Source organism: Moschus berezovskii, chromosome 24 (genome assembly GCF_049115385.1).
Source record: "Moschus berezovskii isolate FMDL1 chromosome 24, NW_MosBer_1.0, whole genome shotgun sequence".
Taxonomy (NCBI): Eukaryota; Metazoa; Chordata; class Mammalia; order Artiodactyla; family Moschidae; genus Moschus; species Moschus berezovskii.
The window spans coordinates 21,360,771-21,386,613 of record NC_142483.1 but is presented as its reverse complement, the minus strand read 5'-3'; the positions used below and the strand labels follow the sequence as shown (position 1 = coordinate 21,386,613).

The window sequence follows — 25,843 nt, the reverse complement described above, 5'->3', positions numbered from 1 at the left end:
TACGTCATCACATCCTCAGGTCATTCTGTGGGGCTGCTGGTTCCATCATTACCTCTGTTTTAGAGTCTGAGATTCAAGAGGGTCATTCACTCACTTTGTCACTCTGGAGTCAGACTCCTTCGGTTCAGGACACACCAAGTGGAGTGGTTTGGGATAAAGCTTGGGTGGAAGCATCAGGAATAAATCTATGAAACGTGCAAGCACACTGGCTGCTGTGTTGGAAGGATGCTACAAGAAGTAGCAACTGTTAAATATTTTTTAAGCACCTACTATACGGCAAGGAACTAGGGACAAATGTGAACACAAGATGACATGGTCTCTGATCGTCTGGAGATTATAGCCCAGAGGGGAAACAGACATTAACTGCTTTACCCCAGCTAAACTGGCTTCTTAATCTGGGGCTCCTCAGGGGCTCTAGGGAGAATCCACAGGAATGTGTTAACTTGGATGGGAAAAAATACACTTTTATTTTTGCTAATCTCTAACTACAATTTAGCATTTCCTTATATTTCAAATTTTGGAAACTGCCGTAGTGTCAGCAGAAATTGTGTGACATCACCAACAGAAATCAGATACATTCCTATTTGATTGCATTTATTGCTAATACTTCAAATTTTCCTTTATGTTCATTATTATTTTGAAATTATAATGGTTATTAGATCTGCTGCTAGGTTTTATAATTGAATGTCTTCATCAAGGAACAGATCAATTATTATATTACAATTAAAAATTACTTTCATATATTCTGAGGATAATTGGCTTCTTCAGTAATCGATCGAAAACCCATCAGTATGAGAAGAAGTCTATGGGATTCACCTGATGGCTAAGAGAGTCCATGGCATCAAAAAGGTTAAATACTCCCAGCAGTAAGGAGTATGTGATTACATGCTTTTAAGGAAAATGTCATAGTCACTCTGTAAAATGGTTTAATAAAGAACTCTGACCTAGATTTGAGAGACTGGTTAGGAAAAGCTTACTGAGCACAGTGATACTTGAACTGAAATCTGAACAATGATTAGGTGTTTATAATATGAGCAGGAAGGAAGGAAACTTACATATGGAAGACAGAAAAAGAGCTTGTGCAAAGTCCCTGAGGTGGGAAAATTGGGAAGAATACTAGCATGACTTGGCAAGCAGAGAATGAGGAGGAGGAGGTGGAGGCCCAGGTCTCAAAGGAAGTAAGCGTGTGGAGCTGAGTCCATCCCTGGCAGCTCTGACTCGAGGACCACTTTCTCAAGATGTGGGAGACCCCAAGTTCCCCCAAGCATGAGGGCAACTGTTTTCAAGTTTTAAATCTATGCGGTCTTAAATCATGCAAACTCTAACCTGTTACAATAGAAAATATATATATTGGTCTTTGCTACGGGTTCCTGGCACATAGCTCCTAAAACCTTGTAATTTCCCAAGTGATACTAGAAACATCTCTTACTCTTTTCAAAAATTTCCTTTCAAAATCCATTTATTTAAACAAAAAAACAAAACAAAACCAACAAAAACTAGCTCATTTCTTTTTCCCAATCCTCACCCCTGTCACTTCCCTTTATTTATGTCCTTGGTTTTTGTTTTCACATATAAATGAGACCATATGGTATTTATCTTTCTCTGTCTGACTTATTTCTCTTAGCATAATACCTCCAAAGTCCACCCCTGCCTGTGTGCCAAGTTGCTTTAGTCGTGTCCGACGTTTTGTGACCCTATGGACAGGCTTCCCTGGTGGCTCAGAGGTTAAAGCGTCTGCCACCAATGGGGAAGACCCAGGTTCGATCCCTGGGTCGGGAAGATCCCCTGGAGAAGGAAACGGTAACCCACTCCAGTATTCTTGCCTGGAGAATCCCATGGATGGAGAAGCCTGGTAGGCTACAGTCCACGGGGTCGCAAAGAGTCAGACACGACTGAGCGACGGAACGGAACGGATGGACCAAAGCCCACTACACTCCTCTGTCCATGGGATTCTCCAGGCAAGAATACTGGAGTGGGTTGTCATGGCCTCCTCCAGGGGATCTTCCAGACCCAGGGATTGAACCCAGCTAACTTACATCTCCTGCATTGGCAGGTGGGCTTTTTAAATATTAGCGCCATCTGGGAAGCCCTTGAAAGTTCATCCATGCTGCTGCAACTGGAAAGATTTCATTCTTTTCTACAGCAGAATACTACTCCATTATTTATATATATAAATATATATATACACACACACCACATTTTCTTTATCCATTCATCTTGAATTGCGGTGCTAGAGAAGACTCTTGTGAGTCCCCTGGATAGCAAGGAGATCAAACCAGTCTATCCTAAAGGAAATCAACCCTGAATATTCATGGAAAGGACTAATGCTGAAGCTGAAGCTCCAATACTTTGGCCATCTCATGTGAAGAGCCAACTCATATGAAGAGCCAACTCATTGGAAAAGACCCTGATGCTGGGAAAAACTGAAGGCAGGAGGAGAAGCGGGCAACAGAGGATGAGATGGTTGGAAAGTAACACTGACTCAAGGGACATGAGTTTGAGCAAACTCTGGAAGGTGGTGGAGGAAAGAAGAGCCTAGTGTGCTGCAATCCATGAAGTCGCAAAGAGTTGGACATGACTTCGTTGCTGAACAGCAACAATCAATGGACACTTAGGTTGTTTCCATATCTTGGGTATTTGTAAGTAACCCAATGAACACGAGGGTGGATTTATCTTTTGCAAGTTAGTGGTTCTGTTTTCTTCAAACAGAGGAAAACACAGCCATACACTAGGAGGGTGAACACACCCAACAGCCGCGACAGAAGGTCCTGTGCTGGGGACCTGCTCAGACCTCACCCCACGCCTCCCTTCACCTCTGTTCGTCTGTCACCTTTGTCACACCTTTCAAAAAACTGGCAAACATACCTCCCTCAGTTCTGTGAGCCTCTCTATCAAATTAATCAAAGCAGAGGAAAAAACAATGTGAACCTCCAGCTTGTAACCAAATCAGACAGAAGTTATGGGCAGTTTGGGAATCCGCTCCTTGGTGGCTGGCATCTGAAGTGGGGTGGGAGCAGCCTTGTGGGCCAGAGGCCAGGCAGTGTGAGAGCTGGGTTACATGGTAGGACACTCAGCTGGTGCTGCAGAGAATTACCTGCTGTGGGGAAACCCCTGGTCCTACATTTGGTGACCAGGAATGAAGGATTCTGCCTAAAGGTAAAGGAGAAACACCCAGGAGGTGGAAAACCTACCAAGGAGGGAGAACGCAGTTTTCCTAACACACCCCTGGGGTTCTTTTCTACATCCCCAATGATATACCCTCTATTCCCATGAACAAGCTTTGGTGTGTTAATACAATTCAGTTTTCAGTCAACAATTGAGTACCAGAAGCTGTGTGACAAATACCATGGAAGACAACAAACTGGAAACCTTTCTCATCCAATCAGCTGTCTCCATGGTGCATATGATGGAGTCACAGGCTCCAAACACATCAGGGGACTTCCCTGGTGGTCCAGCGGCTAAGACTCCACGCAACCAATGGAGGGGGCCTAGGTTTGATTCCTTGTCAGGGAATGAGATTCCACTTGCCTCAACTGAAAACTCCACATGCCACAAATAAAAGAAGACCCTGCCACAATAAAGACGGGAGATCCCGTGCACTGCAACTAAGATGTGGCACAGCTAAGTAAATGAGTAAACAAATATTTTAAAAATACAACAGCAGCAGCCAGAGTCCTCCGAACGTGCAGGTTTGACTTTCCCACATTCTGCTCATCCGCTCATCCGGACCTCTCCTTCTTCCTTGGGAGTCTTTGTGTCTGCATGATATCCGTCTTCCTCTGAGAGCTAAAGGCCAGGGCAGGTACCTCTGTCCTGTGCAGGAAATAGCATTGTTCAGCTTGGTGCGAAGGGAGGTGGCCAAGTTCAGAGTGACACATCATCCCAGTCCTGCCTCTCAGACCCTGGGTGCAAGGCTGGATTCCATGCGCCCGAGAGCCCTTCCCTCCATCCCAACATTAACATGCTGTGCTTGCTGGCCGAAAGGGCACAGCGGACCTATCCCACTTTAATTATGCACAGCATTGCTTCTTCATGGTACCTCTTAACTTCACCTGCAGCCTTGCTCTAAGTCACGGGTGGCAACGGAGGGTCGGTACCAGAAACCAGGCTGCAGGTCTGAGGTGGGCAAGTGCCCAGTGCCCTGAGACTGAAGCTGGGCCTTCTCTTGACTAGTCTCCTAGTTTCCACGGCTGACATGATGTTACGGTCTCATTTATCACGAAGAAACTGCAGACTCATTGGAAAAGATGCTGATGCCGGGGAAAATTGAGGGCAAGAGGAGAAGCAGGCGACAGAGGATGAGATGGCTGGATGGCAACACCGACTCAATGGACATGAGTTTGTGCAAACTCTGGGAGATGGTAAAGAAGAGGAAAGCTGGTGTACTGCAGTCCATGGGGTCTCAAAGAGGCAGACAGAACTTAGCGACTGAACAACAAAAGCTGTCCTCAGTACTGGGAGACTTTTCTAAACACCACCCAAGATCTAAGACCCCATGAGACATCTTTTTAAGTGATCCCAATGGCCATGTCAACAGATCAACTGGTGAGCCACACTGATGTGTTTAGCCAGGCTTTTATTTAAATCTTTGATTCCAGATGACCATGACTCTACAAGTATTAGTGCTTTACTCCTTTGCTTGAATTTGGTCCTTAAAGTACTTTTCCTCTTAGAACTAGGTATCACTCAGGCACCGACTATATCTAAAAGGAGTGTTTTGGCTCTCACCTGACATTCACCTTACCAGCCCTGAATCTGATTCCAGGTACCTGTGTTTCTTACTTGTTTTGGCTCAAGGAAGCCACTGGATGTGCTCCACTGGTTGAATTCCAATCTTGTTTCAATCCCTAGATGTGGCACCTGTACCAACAGGTCATTTGGTAGAGATGGCCCTCTCTGGTCTAGTCCAGGGTCTTCCACACCTGAGGACTGGTCTCAAGCTGGCACCTGTACCAACAGGTCATTTGGTAGAGATGGCCCTCTCTGGTCTAGTCCAGGGTCTTCCACACCTGAGGACTGGTCTCAAGCAGGCCCACCTGGCCTTGGGTAAGAGGACCCAAGAGATCAGAGATGCCACTTCCATTGGAGAGACCAGGATGAGATCAAGCAGCGCCCCTAGTGGGCCCCAGGGGGGAAATCACCTGTGCAGCATTTGGGAGAAACAGCCCCACTTCTGCCTCTTAGCTACCCCCTCCCCACACAGATCCATATGCTCGGAGGAGCTGGGCTTCAAGCTAAATGGTGAAAACCAACAGTTTGAAATGCTCAGTATACTCCTCATGGAGAAGGCTCCTCTCTTCTCGGAAGCCGTTTTTGCACGGAAACCACGGGGCTCTGTGCACTTGATAGACAGTACCTGTTAGTACTGTGTTGATGGGCGGATAAAACCTTCTCTACCACAGACGTACCTGTGACACGTGCCATGACACTCATTTGGGTCCAAGCCAGTGCTCTGGAATCACAAACCAGTCCCGAGAGGATCCAGGAGTGAAGCCAGGAACTGTGATGACCCCTGGCTATGCTTAGAAAGAAAGAGGAAAAGCGGCGACTTCCCTGCTGGCCTGGTGGCTAAGACTCCACATTCCCAATGCAGGGGGCCCAGGCTGGACCCCTGGTCAGGGGACTAGATGCCACATGCTACAGCCAAAGAGTTTTCATGCCATAGCTAAAGCACCCACGGGTTGCACCTAAGACCTAGTGCAGCCAAATAAATAGATAAGACAAAAAAATGATTCCAGAGGCCTCATCGTGGGCTCCCGCCCTGTGCCTTTACACACAGTCTCAGGCGCTGGGGTGTGACTGCACTGCTTAAGCCCTGAAAAAGCCAAGGGTTCAGGCCATGTTCCTTGTACCTAAAGAAAAATCAACCTCAAGCAAACCTGTGTTTGCTCATGGACGAATCAGTGGAAGAATGGAGCAGATAAATCGTCCGTCTCCCAGCTACCTTCCTCGCATGACTCCGGGGGGAGGCACGCAGGCATCTCAGCGCCTCCTGCTTCTCGGCCTGTGAACCACTAGTTAGCGACAGAAAAAGGAAGTATGATGCTCTGGAAGGAAGGATGCTGGTGGCCTTCATTAACTTCCAGATTGCAATACACAAGCACCACAGCGCCCACACAAGCAAACCCAAGGCCAGGGAAGGTTTTATCTAGAGGGCAAAGAAAAGCTGAAGCTGTGGGAGGGTGGTTATGTCAGACCTGAAGGTGAAACTCTGCCTACCTGCCTGCAGACAGAGGATTCAGCAATTAGGGGATATCGATAAAGTGTGAAAACAAGACAGCCACTGGCGTCTGGTACCAGTAGCAGCTCAACAGCTCCCAAGCCATAAAGTGGATCTGCCGGCGAGCATCCCGACACCGGCGTCTGACTCATTCGGTGCTTCCTGGTGGAGGAGCTGGGGAGCATGGTTGTTCCTTGGGACTGAGAGGAAAGCCTTCTTTACATGGTGTTGTCATGCCTTTCCAAATCCCAGAGGCTTTTCTGATTTCAGGTCCTGGGAAAGGTGTGAAGCGCTCACTGGCTAAGTTGTGTCTGACTCTACGTGACCCGATGGACTGTAGCCTGCCAGGTTCCTCTGTCTGTGGGATTCTCCAGGCAAGAATACTGGAATGGGTTGTTATTTCCTCCTTCAGGGGATCTTCCTGACCCAGGGATCTGAACACGCATCTCCTGTATCTCCTGCACTGCAGGTGGATTCTTTATCACGGAACCACTGGGGAAGCCTGGGAGAGGTGCAGAACCCTACTCCAAGTGCCTGGCCATGCTCCCCCCATTACAGCACCTAGTGTGGGCTAGATTATAAATGCCTCAACTGTGCCACCTCTGGTAGCAAGAATTCTTGTGCTCCTGGCCACCTGGCCATGTATGGATTAGCTCCATCCATCCATTCCAATATTTCCTGTGGCGCTAACAGTGAGTACTGCACCCTCTAACAAAGAAAAACCAACACAAAACACAAGAACAATTTTACCACTTATGGAGCTTATAAGGTAGTGGGAGAGCTAGGTATTAGGCGGAAAAAATATACATATGAATGTAATATTTCAATGTTGAAAAAGTGCTACAAAAGAAAGGTACTAATGCCTTGACAGTGTCTGGGCCGAGGAACACCGTCTCACTTAAAAGTCAGGGAAGGAAATGTGATTATTAGCTCCATGCTACAGAAAGGAAACGGAGGCTTAGATATTTACTAGAGCAAAGACATGTAGGAGTAAACAACTGGCCTGGAATTTGAGTCCAGATGTGCTTGACTTCAAAATCTACATTCTTACCCACCGGCCTTATATCGTGTCCCCATTCATTCATTCAACGAACAGTAACAGTTTGCTTATGTTTTAGGAACTGTGTCAGGTCCTGTTGATTCAAGGATGCACGAAATCCTCTATCTAGGAGGCTCTACCATCCCCATCAAGTGGGTTCACTGACCCTCCCTGGGAGCAACCCTGTGATCAAGGCCTCAGTAGCCCCTGCCTTGAGGACTCAAAATAACTTGTCAAAAGTAAGCCAAGCAGATAAAGAGAGTCCAGTGATTCCTTTCAGGAAGATAAACTTTATCTTTAGGAAGGGTATCTGATTGCCGCAAGGACGTTTAGTTTTAAAGCGTCTTCATTCAGAGAAACAGTAATAAACTGTGCTGCTCAAACCACCTGATGACATTTAAAAACAGAGGCCACTGCTTGTGTATCCATATGGGAGCTGGCAGTCCCTCGTGAAATGGAAAGAACGCTGTATCTGAACACAAAGGGATCTCGGTTCGTGTCTCAGCACTACCTCCTTGCTGAGAGGCTCTGGATGACCACCTGCTCTCTCGGAATCACAGATACCTCATCAGTTACACAGTAACACTGCATTTCTCTCTTTGCTCGACCCCAACAACCCTCCATCCAAACTGTTAGTAAATATTAGAGACTCTACAGCAAAATGCAACCCTAACAGATGACTTTTACCTTCTCCCGGATTGCCCTCATCCAACCAATATCATCCTGCCAGGAGTATTTCTATCAGCCTCCTGCTGTCTTGCCAATTTCACCCCACGTCCTCTGCAAACATTTCTGACCTAACAGTCAATGATGGGTTTAAAAACCTGGTCAGATGGTTCCACAGCCCTGCTTAGCACCCTTCAAAGGCATCCCACGGTTATAAGAACATAGTCTTAAGTCTTCCCTTACCAAGGAAGGTCTTTTGAGATTTCACCTTCACTGGTTCCTACGCCTCAGGCAGGGGGCCTTTGCAAAGGACTTTTCCCTCTCTGAACTTTGTAGACTAGCCCACCAGTTGGACCACAGAGAAGGCTGAGTGCTGAAGAATTGATGCTTTTGAACTGTGGTGCTAGAGAAGACTCTTGAGAGTCCCTTGGACAGCAAGGAGATCAAACCAGTCAATTCTAAAGAAAACCAACCCTGAATATTCATTGGAAGGACTGATGCTGAAGGTGAAGCTGCAATACTCTGGCCTCCTGATGCAAAGAGCCGACTCGTTGGAAAAGACCATGATGCTGGGAAAGATTGAAGGGCAGGAGGAGAAGGGGATGGCAGAGGATGAGATGGTTGGATGCCATCACCGACTCAATGGACATGCAAATTCTGGGAAACAGTGAAGGACCAGAAAGCCTAGAGTGCTGCAGTCCATGGGGTCACAGAGTTAAGACACAACTGAGCAATAGAACAACCACTCTATACAGGGAAGCTTGCTTGCCCACGGCCTCACTACACTCTGCCGCTCCTAGCAAACCGCCCGATTTGACCTGCAGAAGAATACCGGAGCTTTATCACTGCTTGACCTGTTCGTTTCCTTCTTCCCCTTAAAACTTAAGCTCCATAAGAGACTCTTCTCCCTTGTTCAGCATTATGTCTAGTGCCGAACACTTGTTCATAGTAGACGCTCAACAAATACTTGATAAATGAATGTGAATCTTGACAGAGGCTGTTTTGAGGATTAAATAAAACATATATGAATAGAAAAGGCCAATATAGCATCTGGTCGATGAAAACCCCTATGTAGCCTTTTAAACCATAAGTGCAGCAGGCACAGCTCCTAGAGAAAGCTCTTCATTGTAGATGAAGTTGCCTGAGACATGAAAAGAAATTCACTGCCTACAAACATGAGCCCAAAGTAGTTAAAGCTATGTTAAATGTCAAGTATCAACTTTATGCCAACCAATCAAAGGAAACTTATACCAACTCTCTACCTAATCACGTAAAATTAATCATCATGGGATATCTGAGCATGTAAAAGTGTTTGATAGAACATGGCATGACCTTCAGCAGTATGAGAACCCAGAATTGAAGAGAACAGCATTGAAACATATATATTACCATATGTAAAGTAGATATCCAGTAGGGGTTTGATGTATGACACAGGGAACCAAAGCCAGTGCTCTGTGACAACCTAGAGGGGTGGCGTGGGCAGGGCGGAGGGAGGAGAGATCAAGAGGGAGGGGACACGTGTATATCTATGGCTGATTCATGTTGATGTATGGCAAAAACCATAATATTGTAATTATCCTCCAATTAAAAAAAATTTTTTTTAAAAAGTATGAGAAGCCAGGATGTTGGAGAGTCTTAAAAAACCAGCTGTATTTTTTTTTTTTTACTTCTTTCTTAATCACTTTCAAGGTGGGCATGGCAACCCACTCTAGCATTCTTGCCTGGAGAATCCCCATGGACAGAGAAGCCTGGTGGGCTACAGTCCATGGGGTCATAAGAAGTCAGACACAACTGAGCCACTAAGAACAACGGAACAGCAATTACCCTCCAATTAAAAAAAAAAAAAAGTATGAGAACCCAGGATGCTGGAGAGTCTTAAAAAACCAGCCTTACTTGTTTTCTTTTTACTTCTTTCTTAATCACTTCCAAGAATAAAAAGTAAGAGCTAGTAATAGTTACTTTTTAAAGAAAAGTGAAAGTGAAAGTTGCTCAGTTGTGTCCAGCTCTTTGTGACCCCATGGACTATATACATCCATGGAATTCTCCACGGCAGAATACTGGAGTATGTAGCTCTTCCCTTCTCCAAGGTATCTTCCCAACCCAGGGATTGAACCCAGGTCTCCCACATTGCGGGCAGCTTCTTTACCAGCTGAGCCACCAGGGAAGCCCAAGAATGCTGGAGTGGGTAGCCTATCCCTTCTCCAGTGGATCTTCCTGACCCAGGAATTGAACTAGGGTCTCCTGCATTGCGGGCGGATTCTTTACCACCTGAGTTACCAGGGAAGTCACTTTTTAAAGAAGACAGGTAACATTCTAAAAGGCTGAATTTAAAATGTTATTTTCTTTATACTTCTCTATGTTGAAACTTTCTAGAAGTACCAAGGTAACTTTCGGGAAGAGTTTCTGGCAGCGCAGCTGCCTACAAAGGAATTAAGGACTCATATCAGAATTTCTTTTAGGAAGATAAAGTGATTCAAGCTCATTAATCTGGTGAGTGAAAATGATTAAACTGAAAATAGAACAACATTAATATTTTCTCCCAAAATAGCAGAAAACCATGATTTCAATGTCAAACTCTTTTGAAAAGCAACTATGGATTTACTTCATTGTTTGCTAATTTGGGTGGAAAACGGGATGCTCTTTCTCGATGGGTTCTGATTTAAAATAGACTAGTTACTTAGGCATTCTCACACTGGTACATGTCCTTAAAAACTACCTTTTAACCAAGACAGGAAGCAATCTTTAGCACTAAAAATATAACTAACAAAGAGATTCCTCCATCAGCAAAAAAAAAAAAACAAAAAGCAAAAATCATTTTCCAGAAAGCATGGCAGTGCCTTTAGGAGACTGGGCGGGACCCTGGCAGCTCACTGTCCTCTTCCTTTGCTTTTATTACATTATACAATGTCACTTTAATTAAGCCATCAAATCACATTATCAGATCAAGTGGTTTTGATTCCACTGTGGTTTGAACAGGTTTCGTTACATTAATAAACCATATGTTTCATGTTGTTGGAAGGAAAGTTATTTTTCTCCGTTCACTGTTCCAAAAGTCTTCACAATAGACAGTATTCAGCACTTAATCACCGACGTGCTCTTCCATGTGCTCAGGATGTGTTAAGAGTAACTAAAATGACAGCCCATTAAATCTGAAAGTCTGTCCAAGTTATTTACCGAGAAAGGGCAGAGTGGTGATTTGGATGTCCCGTGAACAATCCAACGAGCCTAAACACTGTTTCCATTTCCTGGAAACTAAAGCTTTATATTTTTTTACAGATGATATCCATCATAAGTCTGTCTCAGGCATCAGTACAATATTAGGATGACTTCTCCCCCTCTTTGGGTGTCGTAAGCGGCCATGTATCTCCTTGCTGGGGTCTGAAAGCTTGATTCTGCTTTTTCTGTTCCAGTATGTCAGATCATCCTGACAGAAGGGCAGGATGGGGGTACCATAACTCAGGCAGCCTCCACAGTGCTGCTCAATGAACACCAGTTGCTGATCACGGCCATGGAACAAGGGAGGTGGGGCTCAGTCTCCTGAGGCTCTGCTTATGTATCTGGAGCGGAAGATGAGCAGATCTTAGGGTGGACTGGTCAGTGAACGGTTACCAAGCTAATAAACCTCTTGCAGTGTCTTGGAAAGGCAGAACCAAGCCATGGACACTTTCACAGTCACAGCTATCATGAAAATACCTTCAAACACGCCTAAGATTGGATTTCTCCATCTAAGTTTGAGCCATCCCCGAGAGCAGGGGTAAGGAAACTATTGTTCCGTGGCTAAATCTGGACTGCCAGCTATTGTTACAAATAAAGTTTTATTAGAAGACATTTTCTGCACCTACTCATTTATGTGCTGTCTACAGCTGCCTTGATGCTACAGAGGCCGAGCTGAGTAGTTGCAACAAGAGATCACATGGCCCAATGCCTGGTCCTCAATCAAAAAAGCTTACTGGGTTTCCCTGGTGACTCAATGGTAAAGAATCCACCTGCCAGTGTAGGAGACATGGGTTTGATCCCTAATCCATGAAGAGTTGACAGTCCACAGAGCAACTAAGTCCAGGCGTCACAACTAGTGAGTGTACACTCTAGACCCCTGGAGCTGCAACTACGGAAGCCCACATGCCCTAGACACTTTGCTCCCACTAGAGAAGCCACTGCAATGAGAAGCCCATAAGCTGCAACTAGGGAGTAGCCCCCACTTGCCACAACTAGAGAAAAGCCCACACAGCAATGAAGACCTCGTACAGCCAAAAATAAATAAATAAAGGGACTCTTCCTTTGTGTTGGCTCTTCTCTACTCAGATCACTAAGCTCGATAATCAAAGCCCTCCAGGCTTCCTAATAATTGCTGGCACTGGTAGCTGGCTTTCAGCCTTTGATGCCATGAAAACACCTGAGTTTTCTTGGGGGATTTAGAAGGAGGAGCATTTGGTCACGTGGACCATGGTTCTATGACACATGAAACAAATAGAAACATCATTTAAATGCAATAGGGAAGGAAGTTCCCTGGTGGTCCAGTGGCTGACTCTGCGCTCCCAATGTAAGAGGCCTGGGTTCGATCCCTGGTTGGGGAACTAGGTCCCACATGCTGCAGTTAGAGAGCTCACATGCTGCAACTGAAAGGCCTTGCATGCAACAACTGCAGATTCCACACGCTGCAACTGAAAACATCCTGTGGGCCACAACCAAGTAAATAAACATATAAATATTAAAAAACAAATAAACAGGGACATCAGTAGTCACCAGGAAAGTGCAAATCAAAACTAGAAAGAGATACTATTTCATATCCATCAGGATGACTACAACAAAAAATATATATAACAAGTGTTGGTGAAGATGTGGAGAAATCAGAACCTTCACATGATGCTGATAGGAATGCAGACATAGAGTTGCCCTATGACTCAGCAATTCTACTCCTAGGCTTACATCCAAGAGAAATGATAACATACATCCGCACAAAAATGTGAACATGAATGTTCAAAGCTACGATGTTCATAATGAGCCAAAAGTGGGATCTATCAATTGACAAGTAGATAAGCAAAATGTGGTATATCCATAAAATGATGTGTAGCTTGTTCATAAAATGAAATTCTGACACATGTGCAAATATGGATAAATCTTGAAAATATGATGCTAAGTGAAAGAAGCCAGAGACAAAAAAGTCAACTATTGGAGGATTCCATTTATGTGCAATCTCCCTAACAGGCAACTCCATACAGACAAAAAGCACATTATTGGTTTCCTGGGCCTGGGCAGGAAGCAGGCATGGGAGAAAAAGGAGTGACTGCTAAGAGGGATAAAATTTCTTTTTGGGGTGACAAAAAGTCCTGAAATAGATAATACTGATGATCACACAACTTTGTGAATACAGAATACCACTGAAGGGTACACTGTAAAAGAATAAACTATATGGTATGTGAATTAAATCTCAATAAAGCTGTTATTTTAAACAGCAGTAAAAAGAAATGAGCTACTGATCTACAATAAATCCTAAAATCCTAGAGTCAAAAGCAGAGTTGAGGTTAGGAGAAAGAACTGACTGCAAACAGACATGAAGGAACTTGCTGGGGTGAAGAGAATGTTCTAAGAGTAGACGTGATGATGGCTGCCCAACTATAAGATTGATAAAAATTACTGAATTGCACATTCACTACACCTAAACTTTATGATATGTAAATCAGGCCTTGAAAAAAGTGCAAAAAAAAAAAAAAACAAAACCAGAAAACTTTCCTGCATCACTGAGAGAATTGTAAAGTGGTATATACGGTCACTCTGGCAAACTGTACAGTATCTAATCAGATCCAAACACACACATATCCTTTAGGCGCAGTCATTTTACTATAGGGTGCATAAGCAACAGAGATGTGTCCACATCAGAACTTCCCTGATGGCTAAGACTCCATGCGCCCAGTGCAGGAGACCCGGGTTTGATCCCGGGTCAGGGAACTAGGTCCCAACATGCTTCAGTTAAGGGTTCGCAGGCCACAACTAAAAAGATTCCATGTTTCGCAGCCAAGACCCGGCACAGCCAAGTAAGTAATTAAAAAAAAAAAACTTTCATAATTACCAAAACATGAAAATAATCTACAAATTCATGTAGATTCCTTAAAAAACTGGAAACAGAACTGCCATATGATCCAGCAATCGCACTCCTGGGCAAACACACTGAGGAAACCAGAATTGAAAGAGACACATGTACCCCAATGTTCATCGCAGCACTGTTTATAATAGCCAGGACATGGAAGCAACTCTATATGTCCATCTGCAGACGAATGGATAAGAAAGCTTTGGTACATATACACAATGGAGTATTACTCAGCCATTAAAAAGAATGCATTGGAATCAGTTCTAATGAGGTGGATGAAACTGGAGCCTATTATACAGAGTGAAGTAAGCCAGAAAGAAAAACACCAATACAGTATACTAACGCATATATATGGAATTTAGAAAGATGGAAATGATAACCCTGTATACAAGACAGCAAAAGAAACACAAATGTATAGAACAGTCTTTGGGACTCTGTGGGAGAGGGTGAGGGTGGGATGATTTGGGAGAATGGCATTGAAACATGTATATTATCATATGTGAAACAAATCGCCAGTTCAGGGTCAATGCATGATACAGGATGCTCGGTGCTAGTGTGCAGGGATGACCCAGAGGGAGGATAAGGAGAGGAGGGAGGTGGGAGGGAGGTTCAGAAAGGGGAACTCATATACATCCGGGGCGGATTCATGTCAATGTATGGCAAAACCAACCAATATAATATTGCAAAATAATTAGCCTCCAAAAAAAAAAGTAAAAAAGGATAAATTCAGGTACAGTCACACACTGAAATTCAGCAACAAGAACAAACTACAATTATGTGAAACAGCATAGGTGACTCTTCAAAGCAGTATAAAGCAACAGGAGCAAGACAGAATAGAACTGATTCTATTTATGCGAAATTGATCAGGAGGCAAGACTATGATGATGGCTATCCTTGGGAATGGGCAGTGACTAGGAATGGGGAGAAGAACATGCTTTGAGAAGCTGAAGTGATGGATCTGGGAGTGTGTCACTCAAGTATATTCAGTTTTTGAAAAGTCATCAAGCTGTATGTATACTGTGTGTGCACTTTTCTGTAGGTTACACTCCAACACTATGCTAAAAAAAATTTAAAAAGAAGACTGTGTCTACATCTCTGTCTCTAGAAAGATCACAAAACATTTTAATATTCAAACATCTTAAGAGTCAGCAATGGATGCACACCATGATCACTGTAACCTTCTAAGATGAAGGAGTGATTCCCTCTACCTAAGGATGGGTCCTTGGTTCTGCTCAAAATCAGAGAAAGACCATTCGGTGGAGGATCCTGCCCACTCTGACAATTTAATGCAATGGAAACCAGTGTCCTCTCTAGTTTCCTTGGGTAAGAAGGACTATGCACCCTCTCTGCACAGCTGGTACATCAGATGCTCAAGCCCATTTATTAGGAAAGAACTTTGTAACTGTCATAACGTCAGCATTTCTGAGCTACCAGATCCTACACTCACTTGTGATATAAATTCCCCATCGTCCAAACATCCCACCTCTTGCAACACAGTCAGCCCTAAGAGTCCTCCTTTCCCCAAGCAAGTTCTCTTGGGAGAAAGCTTTACAGTTTGGCTGTTCACTTTATTTTTAACTTGGATTAAAAAAAAATAGGCCAAATGAGGTTCTTCATGCCAGTCCAATCCAAGATATTTTACAGGTTTGAGTGCTTCTCAACCTTCCTGCTGTTCCCAGTTGATAAATGATGCCCTTGACAAAGTGTCAGCCCCAAATTAGTTGACTCTCAAGTATGTCTTGACGGAACCTGGCCAGACTAGCTTCTTCGCACCATCCTCTGACAAAACTACACCGACAGGAAGGAGATGATCACACTGTTAAAACTCCCTTTCCTCTTCTTTCAGCTCCTTTGCAGATACATGAGCCTGGAAAATGGGCTCCTTCTTATCATCAAAAGGCACGTCAATGCAGTTATTTATGGAATATCAACTCACTCTCCTTGTTCCTATAAAGGTCATATGCCAGTAAACTGGTCCCTTTTATTGGAGGTAGGGGTATGTACTCCTGAAATAAAGCCCTTGCATATAACTTACGACGCTAAAAACACCACAGTCAATGTCAATAAAAGACATAAGTGCGTCCCACATCACCCAAGCTCACTATTTCAAAGGAGAGAACTGACTTGGGAAAGACCCATATCTTCAAACCCAAAGGAAATACCTTCTTTTTCTTTCCTCCCTTCCAAATACTGGGACTTTGACAAGCCTTATTCCTCCAAGGGTTTCCTGAGCTCTGTGATTTTATGACAAATCACAGAGCTTGAAGGTTGGGCAGTGAGGGTAGAATCAGACTTTCCAATTTCCTGGGAGAGAAATTCAAGACCGTTTCCCATGAGAAAGGAGACATGGAAAAAGATTAGGACACAAGCAAGTTATGAAACTTATGTTTTTCAGATCTGGGAATTGAACTGTTAAACAATAGATTTAAAAGGGTACATGATGTCTGGTGGAGGTGGAGAGCTGGAGGGGGACTTCTTGCCTAGTATGGAAGTTAGTAAGAAAGCTGAAGACCGGGGTGTTGAAAGCAAGTCTGAGGTCCTGATGTTTGAGCTCAAACACCTGACTGCAGCAGGGAAACAGTTAAAAAGTAAAACACTAAAAAGCTTTAAGACATCAACGAGTTTAGTGCTGATGCTACAAGGTCAAATTACAGAGAGAAGGACTGATACGTCGCTACTCAAAAGGGCAATTCTGAACATATCTGTTTAACTGAAGTTATTCCCACAAATGCTTCTATTTATCACCCAGACAAGTCTCTTTTAGCAGAGAAACATGCTTTTAATGCCAAGTTCCAATTCTTGGCTGGTTCCGAACTCCTTTTCACTTAGAGTAATTTATGATAAGGAAATCTTCCTCTGGGCAAGGGCACTGAATCCAAATATACCTTTAGAGGCTTCCGTCCCCAGTGGGTTTTCTAAGAAGTCTGTCATGTCGTGGTTCCAGGCGTCACGGACGGCAGACTTGTACACCACCCTGTTATTCAGGCGCTGCTGAGGCCGGAAGTTGTTTCTCAGATACTCCACTGACTTGACGTGGTCTTGCTGCTCCGTGGTGAAGATGGAATAAAAAGCCTCGAGCTGAACACAGAACCAGAGAAAAGGAGAAAAAAGAAATCTGGTTAGAAGGCTACGTGGTCCAAAGCCAGGAGGTGTGATGACAACACAAGGTGATGGGAGGTGCCCGAAGTCGAGTGGGACAGACTCAGCCAGACACAGGCTGCCTGCTGGAATCACTGCCAGTGGGCTTATCTGGCTGTGGAGTCTTTTCTGTCGACTGAAAAGGAAAACACTTCATTGGAAGGTGCTTAGAACTCTTGCAGCTCGTGTCTCAGACAAGAGGCCGGGTCTTTCTGCAGCAACCCCCCAGTCACCCCTGCCCCAACCCCTGGCAAGAACTTCAGTATTACAGGAAGCAGCACAGAGTTACATAGTGAAACAGGCAAGTTTCAGACTCGGACTTCCTGGGTGGGAATCCTAGCTCCATGGCTAAACCACTCTGTGACCCTGACAAAGTTGTTTAACTTCTCCTGAGCCTCAAATCTTCCTTGGTAAAATGCTGAGAATTACTGCAACATCGACCGGATAGGGTTTGGGTCAGCAGTAAATGAGATTATCCATGTGTGGTCATTAAAACAGTTCCAGGAACAGAAAAGCTTTAGAATTTCACAATTTCTCAATAATTCTCACTAAGTACCTTCTTATATACTAGGGATACAGTTCAGCAGTTACTAAGTCACAAAGGTGACAAGCCCATGGTGTTCAGGTTAAACTACTGAAGTTCAACATTTACCAGATGTTGATTACATTTACCAGATGTAATCATAATCAAATTATTCAAGCTTTCTGTAACACAGGTTTCCTCATCTATAAAATGGATATGATACTAGTACTGCCTTTCTTAAGGTTGTTAAAAAGATTAAAATCTAGGAAGCAGCCAGTAAGCCCGTAGTAAAGATTAGGTGTCATTATTCTTAATATTACTAGGAAACATTCTCCTCAAGACTGTGTCTAAACTTTTAGGGGAAATCAAAGAAAAAGTCAGGACCCCAGGATCCTATTTATACTATCAAAAAGGATTCTTTGTGGCCCTCAACATTCTGCATAGCATAAAAAAGGTCATATGGAATCTATAAAAATAGTACAGATGAACCTATTTGCAAAGCAGAAATAGAGACACACAGGTAGAGAATACATGTATGGACAGCAAGGGGTAAAGGGTGGCAGTGGGATGAACTGGGCAATTGGGAGATATATATATATACTACTATGTATAAAACAGGTAACTAATGAGCATCTACACAGGGAACTGTACTCAATCGTCTGTGGAAACCTAAATGGGAAGGAAATCTTAGAAAGAGGGGATATATGTATAAGTAGAGCTGATTCACTTTGCTGTACAGCAGAAGCTAACACAACATTGTAAAGCAACTATACTCCAATTTTTTTTTTAAGAAAAGATCATTCTATTACATAAGAGGAATAGAACAGGGGCTAAGTGACAGAGATTTGTTCTCAGTGGGCCACAAAGATACTCTTGTAACCAAAGAAATGGAGCATAAGGTAAGCCACCAAAATACCAACTCCTTGAGCTGGGGTTAAAAATGGGAAATAAATAGAGAAACCGAATGAATTTTTTCTGGCCCAACCGGCTCCTTGAATGCCAAATCAGAATGCTTTCTGCAGGAGAGAATTACAAGGGGAAATGGTGGTAGAAAACCACTTCCCAAGCTGAGATGGAGTGGCTGCTCTAAACTTACAGCACCAGGAGGTGGTTAAGCCAATGGATAATAAGAGAATTAGGACTGGGATTTCTGGACGGGCGTCCTGAAGCCTGGAACGAACCCCAGTGTTTCTCTAACAGCCTCACAGAATGACAGAAAATGACTGGCTTATACTCTGAAACTCCTCTCTTTGCATGAGAAGGCACTGAATTTACATCGTCAAGAAAAATCGTTTAAGTATATGGATTCACTTATCATTCCACCTCCTCTCCCAATTCTCCTGCACATGGAAAGTGATAAACCATGAAACCTTTTCTGCTTTTTCCTCAAGAGAATAGAAGCAGGGTGGTCTTTCAGGCAAAAGTAGCCTGTTAATCCCCTTTTATTCTAGTTCTCTACAATTCATAGAACTTCTAACAACTCACATGGTTGCTATTTAGAATTTGTCTTTCTTCCATGCTTCCTTCTAATGGTCCCTGTTTATGTATCATGAAGGGAGAAAGGCCATAAAAGCAGAATAATTAAGAAAACTGGACTGTTTACTCTGTCCAAAGGTGACCTATTCAGATGAAAATAATTGGAGGTGCTGGAAGGAAAAATCAGCTCAAGCTAGCAAGGTGCACACATTTGGTGGGGACTACCAAAATCAGAACTGAAAGTGTCTCAAAGTGAGAGGAGCTTTCAGAATTTTCTCAGAGAAAATAACTCGTAAAAATTACATGAAAGGAATTAACAAAGACCTTCTGGAGGCAGTCAAGGGAAGACCAACCAACATGATGAAAGGCAAGGAGCACAATCCCGTGTGGAAAGGTTCAAGGAAGAGGAACTGTTTCGCCCGAAGAAAAGGCGAGTAAGGAGTAATTTGATTAAAGGCCTTGTATGTGAAAGATGATGACCTGCTCTTATCCACGTCCAGAGAAGGCCAAATAAGAGAAAATTGGTTTGCATTAAAGCCTTAAGAGATGTGAGTTGAATAGAGGAAGAAATTCCTTAACTTCAGGGTGATTTTTTTTTTAAGAAGAGTGGGCTGTCATACACAGCAATTTTTTAGAAGGGACAGCCATCTGTCATCAAATGCTTTCTTCTCTGGGATGCCAGGAAAGGATGGCCTCGAAGACCCTCAGCAATGTGACTCCAAGGTTTGTTTATTCTCTCGAATACTTGCTTCTTTCACAGCTCTCATTTAGTACTCCTGAAAAGTTTATTTCTGATGCCTCAGGAAAGAATTAGTCATATAACTGTAAAAAGAGGCAGGTTCTGCATTCAACACAGAAGTGATTTTGCTCAAATTGCTCTTACAGTTTAATGACATGCAATGGCTTAAAAGCTCAGCCACATCCTTGTCATTAACTCAACTTGCCCAAAGATTTCAAAGGAAGGACGTGATGGTTCTGAGAGTGAACTGATGACCTGGGCGATATTATATTGTCACCTGGATCATAGCTTCTCTTGACAGTCGCATAAAAGAGGAAAAAGGGAGGACAAGCTTAGCTGGCTCATCAAATGTCCTTCGGTATTGGCAGCGTTTACGAAAACTCTGTCACTCCTCTCAGTTGGATAAAAATTGTCAGTGGCCTCTCCTGCTGGTGACAGGCATGCTTGGCCACTGAGTGGAAGCTTCCATGGTCTCCAGATTGGCAAGGGGAACCTACGTTTGTCACTTGGGCAGGAGGTCAGCAGTCATCTGGACCAGACAACTTCTGCAGCTCATTACACAGCTGCTGCGTGTTGTCCTTCAGCCCTTATCCTTGCCTTGAAACCCACAGTTGCTAAAGGTAAACCTGGCCACCACCAGGATCCTGCCTTTGTTGGATTCCATGGGACGCCATTCACAGGGCAGGCGACAACAGGAAGGTGCCTCGAAGAGTTGGGCAACAAGGTAGCCCCATGTAAAGCACAAGACATAGAACAAACTACAAAGCTGCGTCTTTCTGGCCTCTGATTGGTCCACACATTTGGTGTGTGATCTGTTCAGTTCTTCTAGTTAACTACATTCTTCTAGATCTAGCTAACACAGTGATCCTTCTAAAATGTACACGAGATCCTTCTCAAATGTACCTTGGGCCAACACCTTTAGACAGGTATTATCAGGAAACATTTTCCTGCCTGGATAATTCCTGACACAGAAAAGGTACTCAGTAAATATTACTGTCATTAGTGCATGCAGCAGAGCATAAGTCGTGTCTGGCTCTTCTGCGACCCCACGGGCTATAGCTCACCAGAATCCCCTGTCCATAGGAATCTCCAGGCAAGAATACTGGAGTGGACTGCCATTTCCTCCTTCAGGGGATCTTCACAACCCAGGGATCAAACCCAAGTCCTCTGCGTCTCCTGAATTGGCAGGCGGATTCTGTACCACTGTGCCACCTGTCATTACTATTATTATTTTGTGAAGAATGTAGTAACTATGATTGTGTGCTAAGCTTACAACGTAAGAAGTTCTCTGCAGCTTCTTTTTCTCTTTCTTTCTTATAGTATATATAGACATATATATTAACAATGTACATTATACATATATATAGTAAACACTACCTATGTAGTTTACGTGTATAACATCATTATATATACTCTGTATATATATAATGTGTCTATGTATATGTATCATGAACATTTGCATCTTATCAAACTCATTATGTGCCTTTGTCAAGCACTTCATAAACATTGCTTTGGTTTCTAACTTAGTCTTGGCTCAAAATAACAACATTACAGTGACATTATTCATAATATAATTATGATATCACTAACACTAGAAACTAATATTTACTGAGCGGTGATTAGGCACAATGTGCTGAGTGTTATCTGCTTTCTCCTACTTAATCCTCATTTAAATCCAATACTGTTGGCGGTATTATCATCGCTTTTCATTGTTTTGTATTATATTGTTTTGACTGAGTAGGAACTCGGGCTTAGAGACATTAAGTCTCTTGCTCAGAATCACTCAGAAACTGAGAGGTGAAGTGAGGATTAGAAGCCTGATTCTGTTTTTCACACTTTCAGTCACTTTGTGCCAAATGCGTAACAGGTCTTCAGTATTATTCACTGAAAGAGCAATGCTGTAGTGGACAAACAGAATTTGATGTTAGTACAGAAGTCCCTAACCAATCCTTTTAGCTGCCCTCCAAAGACCCTGCCATTCAGGAACCCACCGCTGCCATTTCACTACGGCAATTTACATCTATTCACGTTTCTGCATTCTGGAAAGAAACAGCCTACAGCCCAACACAGGAAGAATCAAGAACTATGAACAGACAGGAGGTGCAAACCGAAAAAAATTCACCTCACAAAGCCTGTACTTTTCTTTCCCTTATTCTTTTCCAGAGGCACGTAATAAACACTTGGATTTACCTTGAATATAATTAACGAACTCTTTATCATTTAGGAAAAATAAATGAAAGTTTTTATTTCTATAATATTAAATTGACTTTTTAACGTTTGAAGTGAACATGTAAAACATTTCCTTCTTTTATCCCTGCTTGGGGAGTTGTAATTGCATTTTAACTGGTGCTGTTTCAAGAACAATTTTAACCTTGAATTGCAAATGTGCTGGCTGGAAGTGTATATAAATCAACTCAACTTAAGTTTTTATTGTAAAAATATTACAGAGAATAATTAGTTTTTAATCTGTCAGTTTGCGTCAAAGGAAATTTGAAAACTATTCATACTATTTGTAAGATCTGGTCCATAAGATGTGGGAGAGGACTATCATGGCTGAAGGAAACAAATGAGAGAAAATCAAAAGTAATGTAATTACCAACCACTGAAAGGCTGATGAGCACAATATTTTATAGGCTGGATATAGAATGGCAATTAAACAAAGCCAGAGTCCATTATAAGAATAATAATAAACTCCAGGGTAAACATTAGGATCTATAATGTCACACCTAAGGTCATGGGGATGTGAGTTTTGTCATACATTTAAGAGGTATGTATGGTTTGGCTGCCGCATGAGTAAACAAGATAATAATTAGGGAATATGGAATTCCCAGCAGCCTGGAGCATTCAAAGTTTTACTTACTGAACCATGGCTATAAAAATAAAATCTGAGCATGCTCCACGTCTGCAGGCTGTGCTCTCTCCCTGCAGCTATGGGCAGTTTTGGGTGAAGGTGATTATAAAAAGGCCTTCTACAGAAAGAAGAGGATATAACCATAATTAACAATGAAACCTACCTGCTATGGGCTAATAATAGCATCTTCCCTCACTATTAAAAGAAAGTCTTCATTCAAATGTGTTGGAATAGAAACTTTCTGAATTACGTGATTCATCAGTAGTTACAGCCTTGAGATAAATATGAGAGGCCCAACCATCAGCAGTCACACATGGCCATTCTGCTGGAAATGTGGCTAGTCCTGCACATTGATTGAAATGATAGTATTTTGGATACATGAGGTTAAATAAACCATATTATTAAAATTAATTTCACCTGTTTATCTTTAAATATTTTAGTGTTGATGTCAGAAAATTAAAAAAATGATAAATGTGGCTTGTTTGTTGTTGCTGGACAGAGCTGTGGCTTCAGCAATTAAAAAAAAAAAAAGCAACAAAGAAACCCACCTAATATCTCCGAGTACTTCCTGTGGTGCCAGGCACTAGTCTTGAGCATATCCTACATGCACTCCATCAATGAATCTCCATAATGACTCCATAAAGTAGGTATTATTATTATTTCCATTTTACAGATGAAAGTTGAGGCAGAGTTAGTAGAGTAATTGATTAACTTGGATGAAGTATATAGCCAAAAATGGTACAGTTTGGCTCCATATGTAACATGGTCTTCATTCAAAGGAGCTGCTTTACTCTTTATGACAGGGACAATATTGGTTGAAATTTTAAAATGTCATGTCACTTAAAGACCCCATGTAAACACTATTAAAACTAATACATGAATTCAGCAAAGTAAAAGGATACAAGATTAATATTCAGAAATCTGTTGTCTTTGTTTACACTAACAATGAAATGCCAGAAAGTAAAAAAAAAAATCCATTTTAAAATTGCATCAGAAAACAAAATATCTAGGAATAAACCTAATCATTAGGTGAAAGACCTATATGCTGAGAACTATAAGACACGATAAGGGAGACTGAAGATGGCCCAAAGAAATGGAAAGATATCCCATGCTTGTGGACTGGAAGAAGTAACGTTTAAATGGCCAGATTACCCAGAGCAATCTATAGGTTTAATATGATCCCTATCAAATAACCCATGACATTTTTCACAGAACTAGAACAAATATTCCTAAAATTTATATGGAACTACACAAGACCCTGTATTGCTAAAATAATCCTGGAGGGGTTGGGGGTAAGAAATCAAAGCTGGAAGCATTACATTACTGTCTTAAGACTTAAGACAATATTACAAACTTACAATAATCAAAACAGCATGCTATTGGCATAAAAACAGATGTACGGATCAACAGAACAGATGAGAGAGCCCAGAAACAAACCCATATGCCAATGGTCAATTAATCTACAACACAAGAAGCAGAAATAAATAATGGGGCAAAGAAAATATCTTCAGCAACTAGTGTTGGGAAAGCTGGACAGCTGCATGTAAATCAATGAAGTCAGGACACACTCTCACACAATACACAAAAATAAACTCAAAATGGCTTAAAGACTTAAATATAAGACATAACACCATAAAATTCCTGGAAGAGAAAATACGTAAAACATTTTCGGACATTAGTTGTAGCAATGTTTTCTTGGGTCACTTTCTCAAGGAAAAAGAAATAAAAGCAAAAGTAAACAAATGGAACCTAATTAAACTTAAAAGCTTTTGCATAGCAAAGGGAACCATCAATAAGGCAAAAACACAGCCTATGAAATGGGAGAAAATATTTGGAAACAATGTGCCTGACAAAGGGTTAATTTCCAAAATATACAACTCAACATCAAAAAAACAAACGACCCAATCAAAAAATGAGTAGAAGACCTAAACAGACTTTTCTCCAATGAAGACATGAAAGATGCTCAATATTGTTACTGATTATAGACATGAAAATTTAAACTGCAATAAGTATCACCCCACACTGGTAAGAATAGCTATTATCACAATGTCTGCAAATAATAAATGCTGAAGAGGGTGTGGAGAAAAGGGAACCTTCTTACACTACTGGTGGGAGTGTAAATTGGTACAGCCACTATGGAAAATAGCATGGAGGTTCCTCAAAATACTAAAAATAGAGCTACTATATGATTTAGCATTCCCACTCTTGGGCATAGGTCTGGAAAAGACAGAAACTAATTTGAAAAGACACAGGCACCCCAATGTTCATAGTAACACTATTTACAATAGCCAAGTCATGGAAGCAACCCAAATGCCCCTTAATAGATGAAAAATTTAAGCTGTGCCCCCCTTCACATACACACAATGGAATATTAGTCGGCCACATAAAGGAATGAAATATTGCCATTTGCACAACATAGATGGACCTAGGGAATATCATACTAAATGAAGTAAGTCACAGAGAAAAAGACAGACATTATATGATATGACTTATATGTAGAATATAAAAAGTAATACAACTGAATATACATACAAAGCAAAAATAGACTTACAGACATACAAGACAAACTTACGGTTACCAAAGAGAAAAGTGGTGTAGGAGAAGGATAAATTAGAGAATGGGATTAACAAACTACTGTACATAAAACAGGCAAGTAACAGGACTTATTATGTAACATAGAGAACAATACTGGACCTCTTGTAATAACCTATAATGGAAAATAATCTGAAAAGTATATATATAACTGAAACACTTTGCTGTACATCTGAACCTAGCAAAATATTGTAAATCAACTATGAACTCCAACAAAAAATCAACTAACTTCAATTTTTTAGAACTCATGCAAATAAATAAACTAGTCTTTTTGACAGAACCTCCAAGAAGCACTTCAACAAAACTGATGCTAGGGGAGATTATATGCAATGTCATATTTCAAACTATAGAAGCCAACAGTCTTGGAAAGTGAAAGTTGGGATAGTCTCCTATGGCCAAAGTATCACCATCTGATAGCAACTGTTATAGAATAAAACACATCCTAGATAGTAGACTAAAACTTATCATGTTCCCTGACTGATCACGAATACAAGGCAGGGACCCATCTCAATGG

The 25,843-nt window shown here is 42.2% G+C and overlaps 1 protein-coding gene across 3 annotated transcripts in view; it reads right to left on the bottom strand.

Annotated features, from left to right (window-relative positions):
• The window catches only part of PTPRG (protein tyrosine phosphatase receptor type G), a 771,055-nt gene that overhangs the window by 120,547 nt on the left and 624,665 nt on the right, over positions 1-25,843 (bottom strand). For all 3 annotated transcript variants that reach the window (XM_055414236.2, XM_055414235.2, XM_055414238.2), the window contains exon 8: positions 16,896-17,088. In XM_055414236.2, coding sequence (XP_055270211.2) covers positions 16,896-17,088 — 193 coding nt within the window. The remainder of the gene's footprint in view (positions 1-16,895; positions 17,089-25,843) is intronic.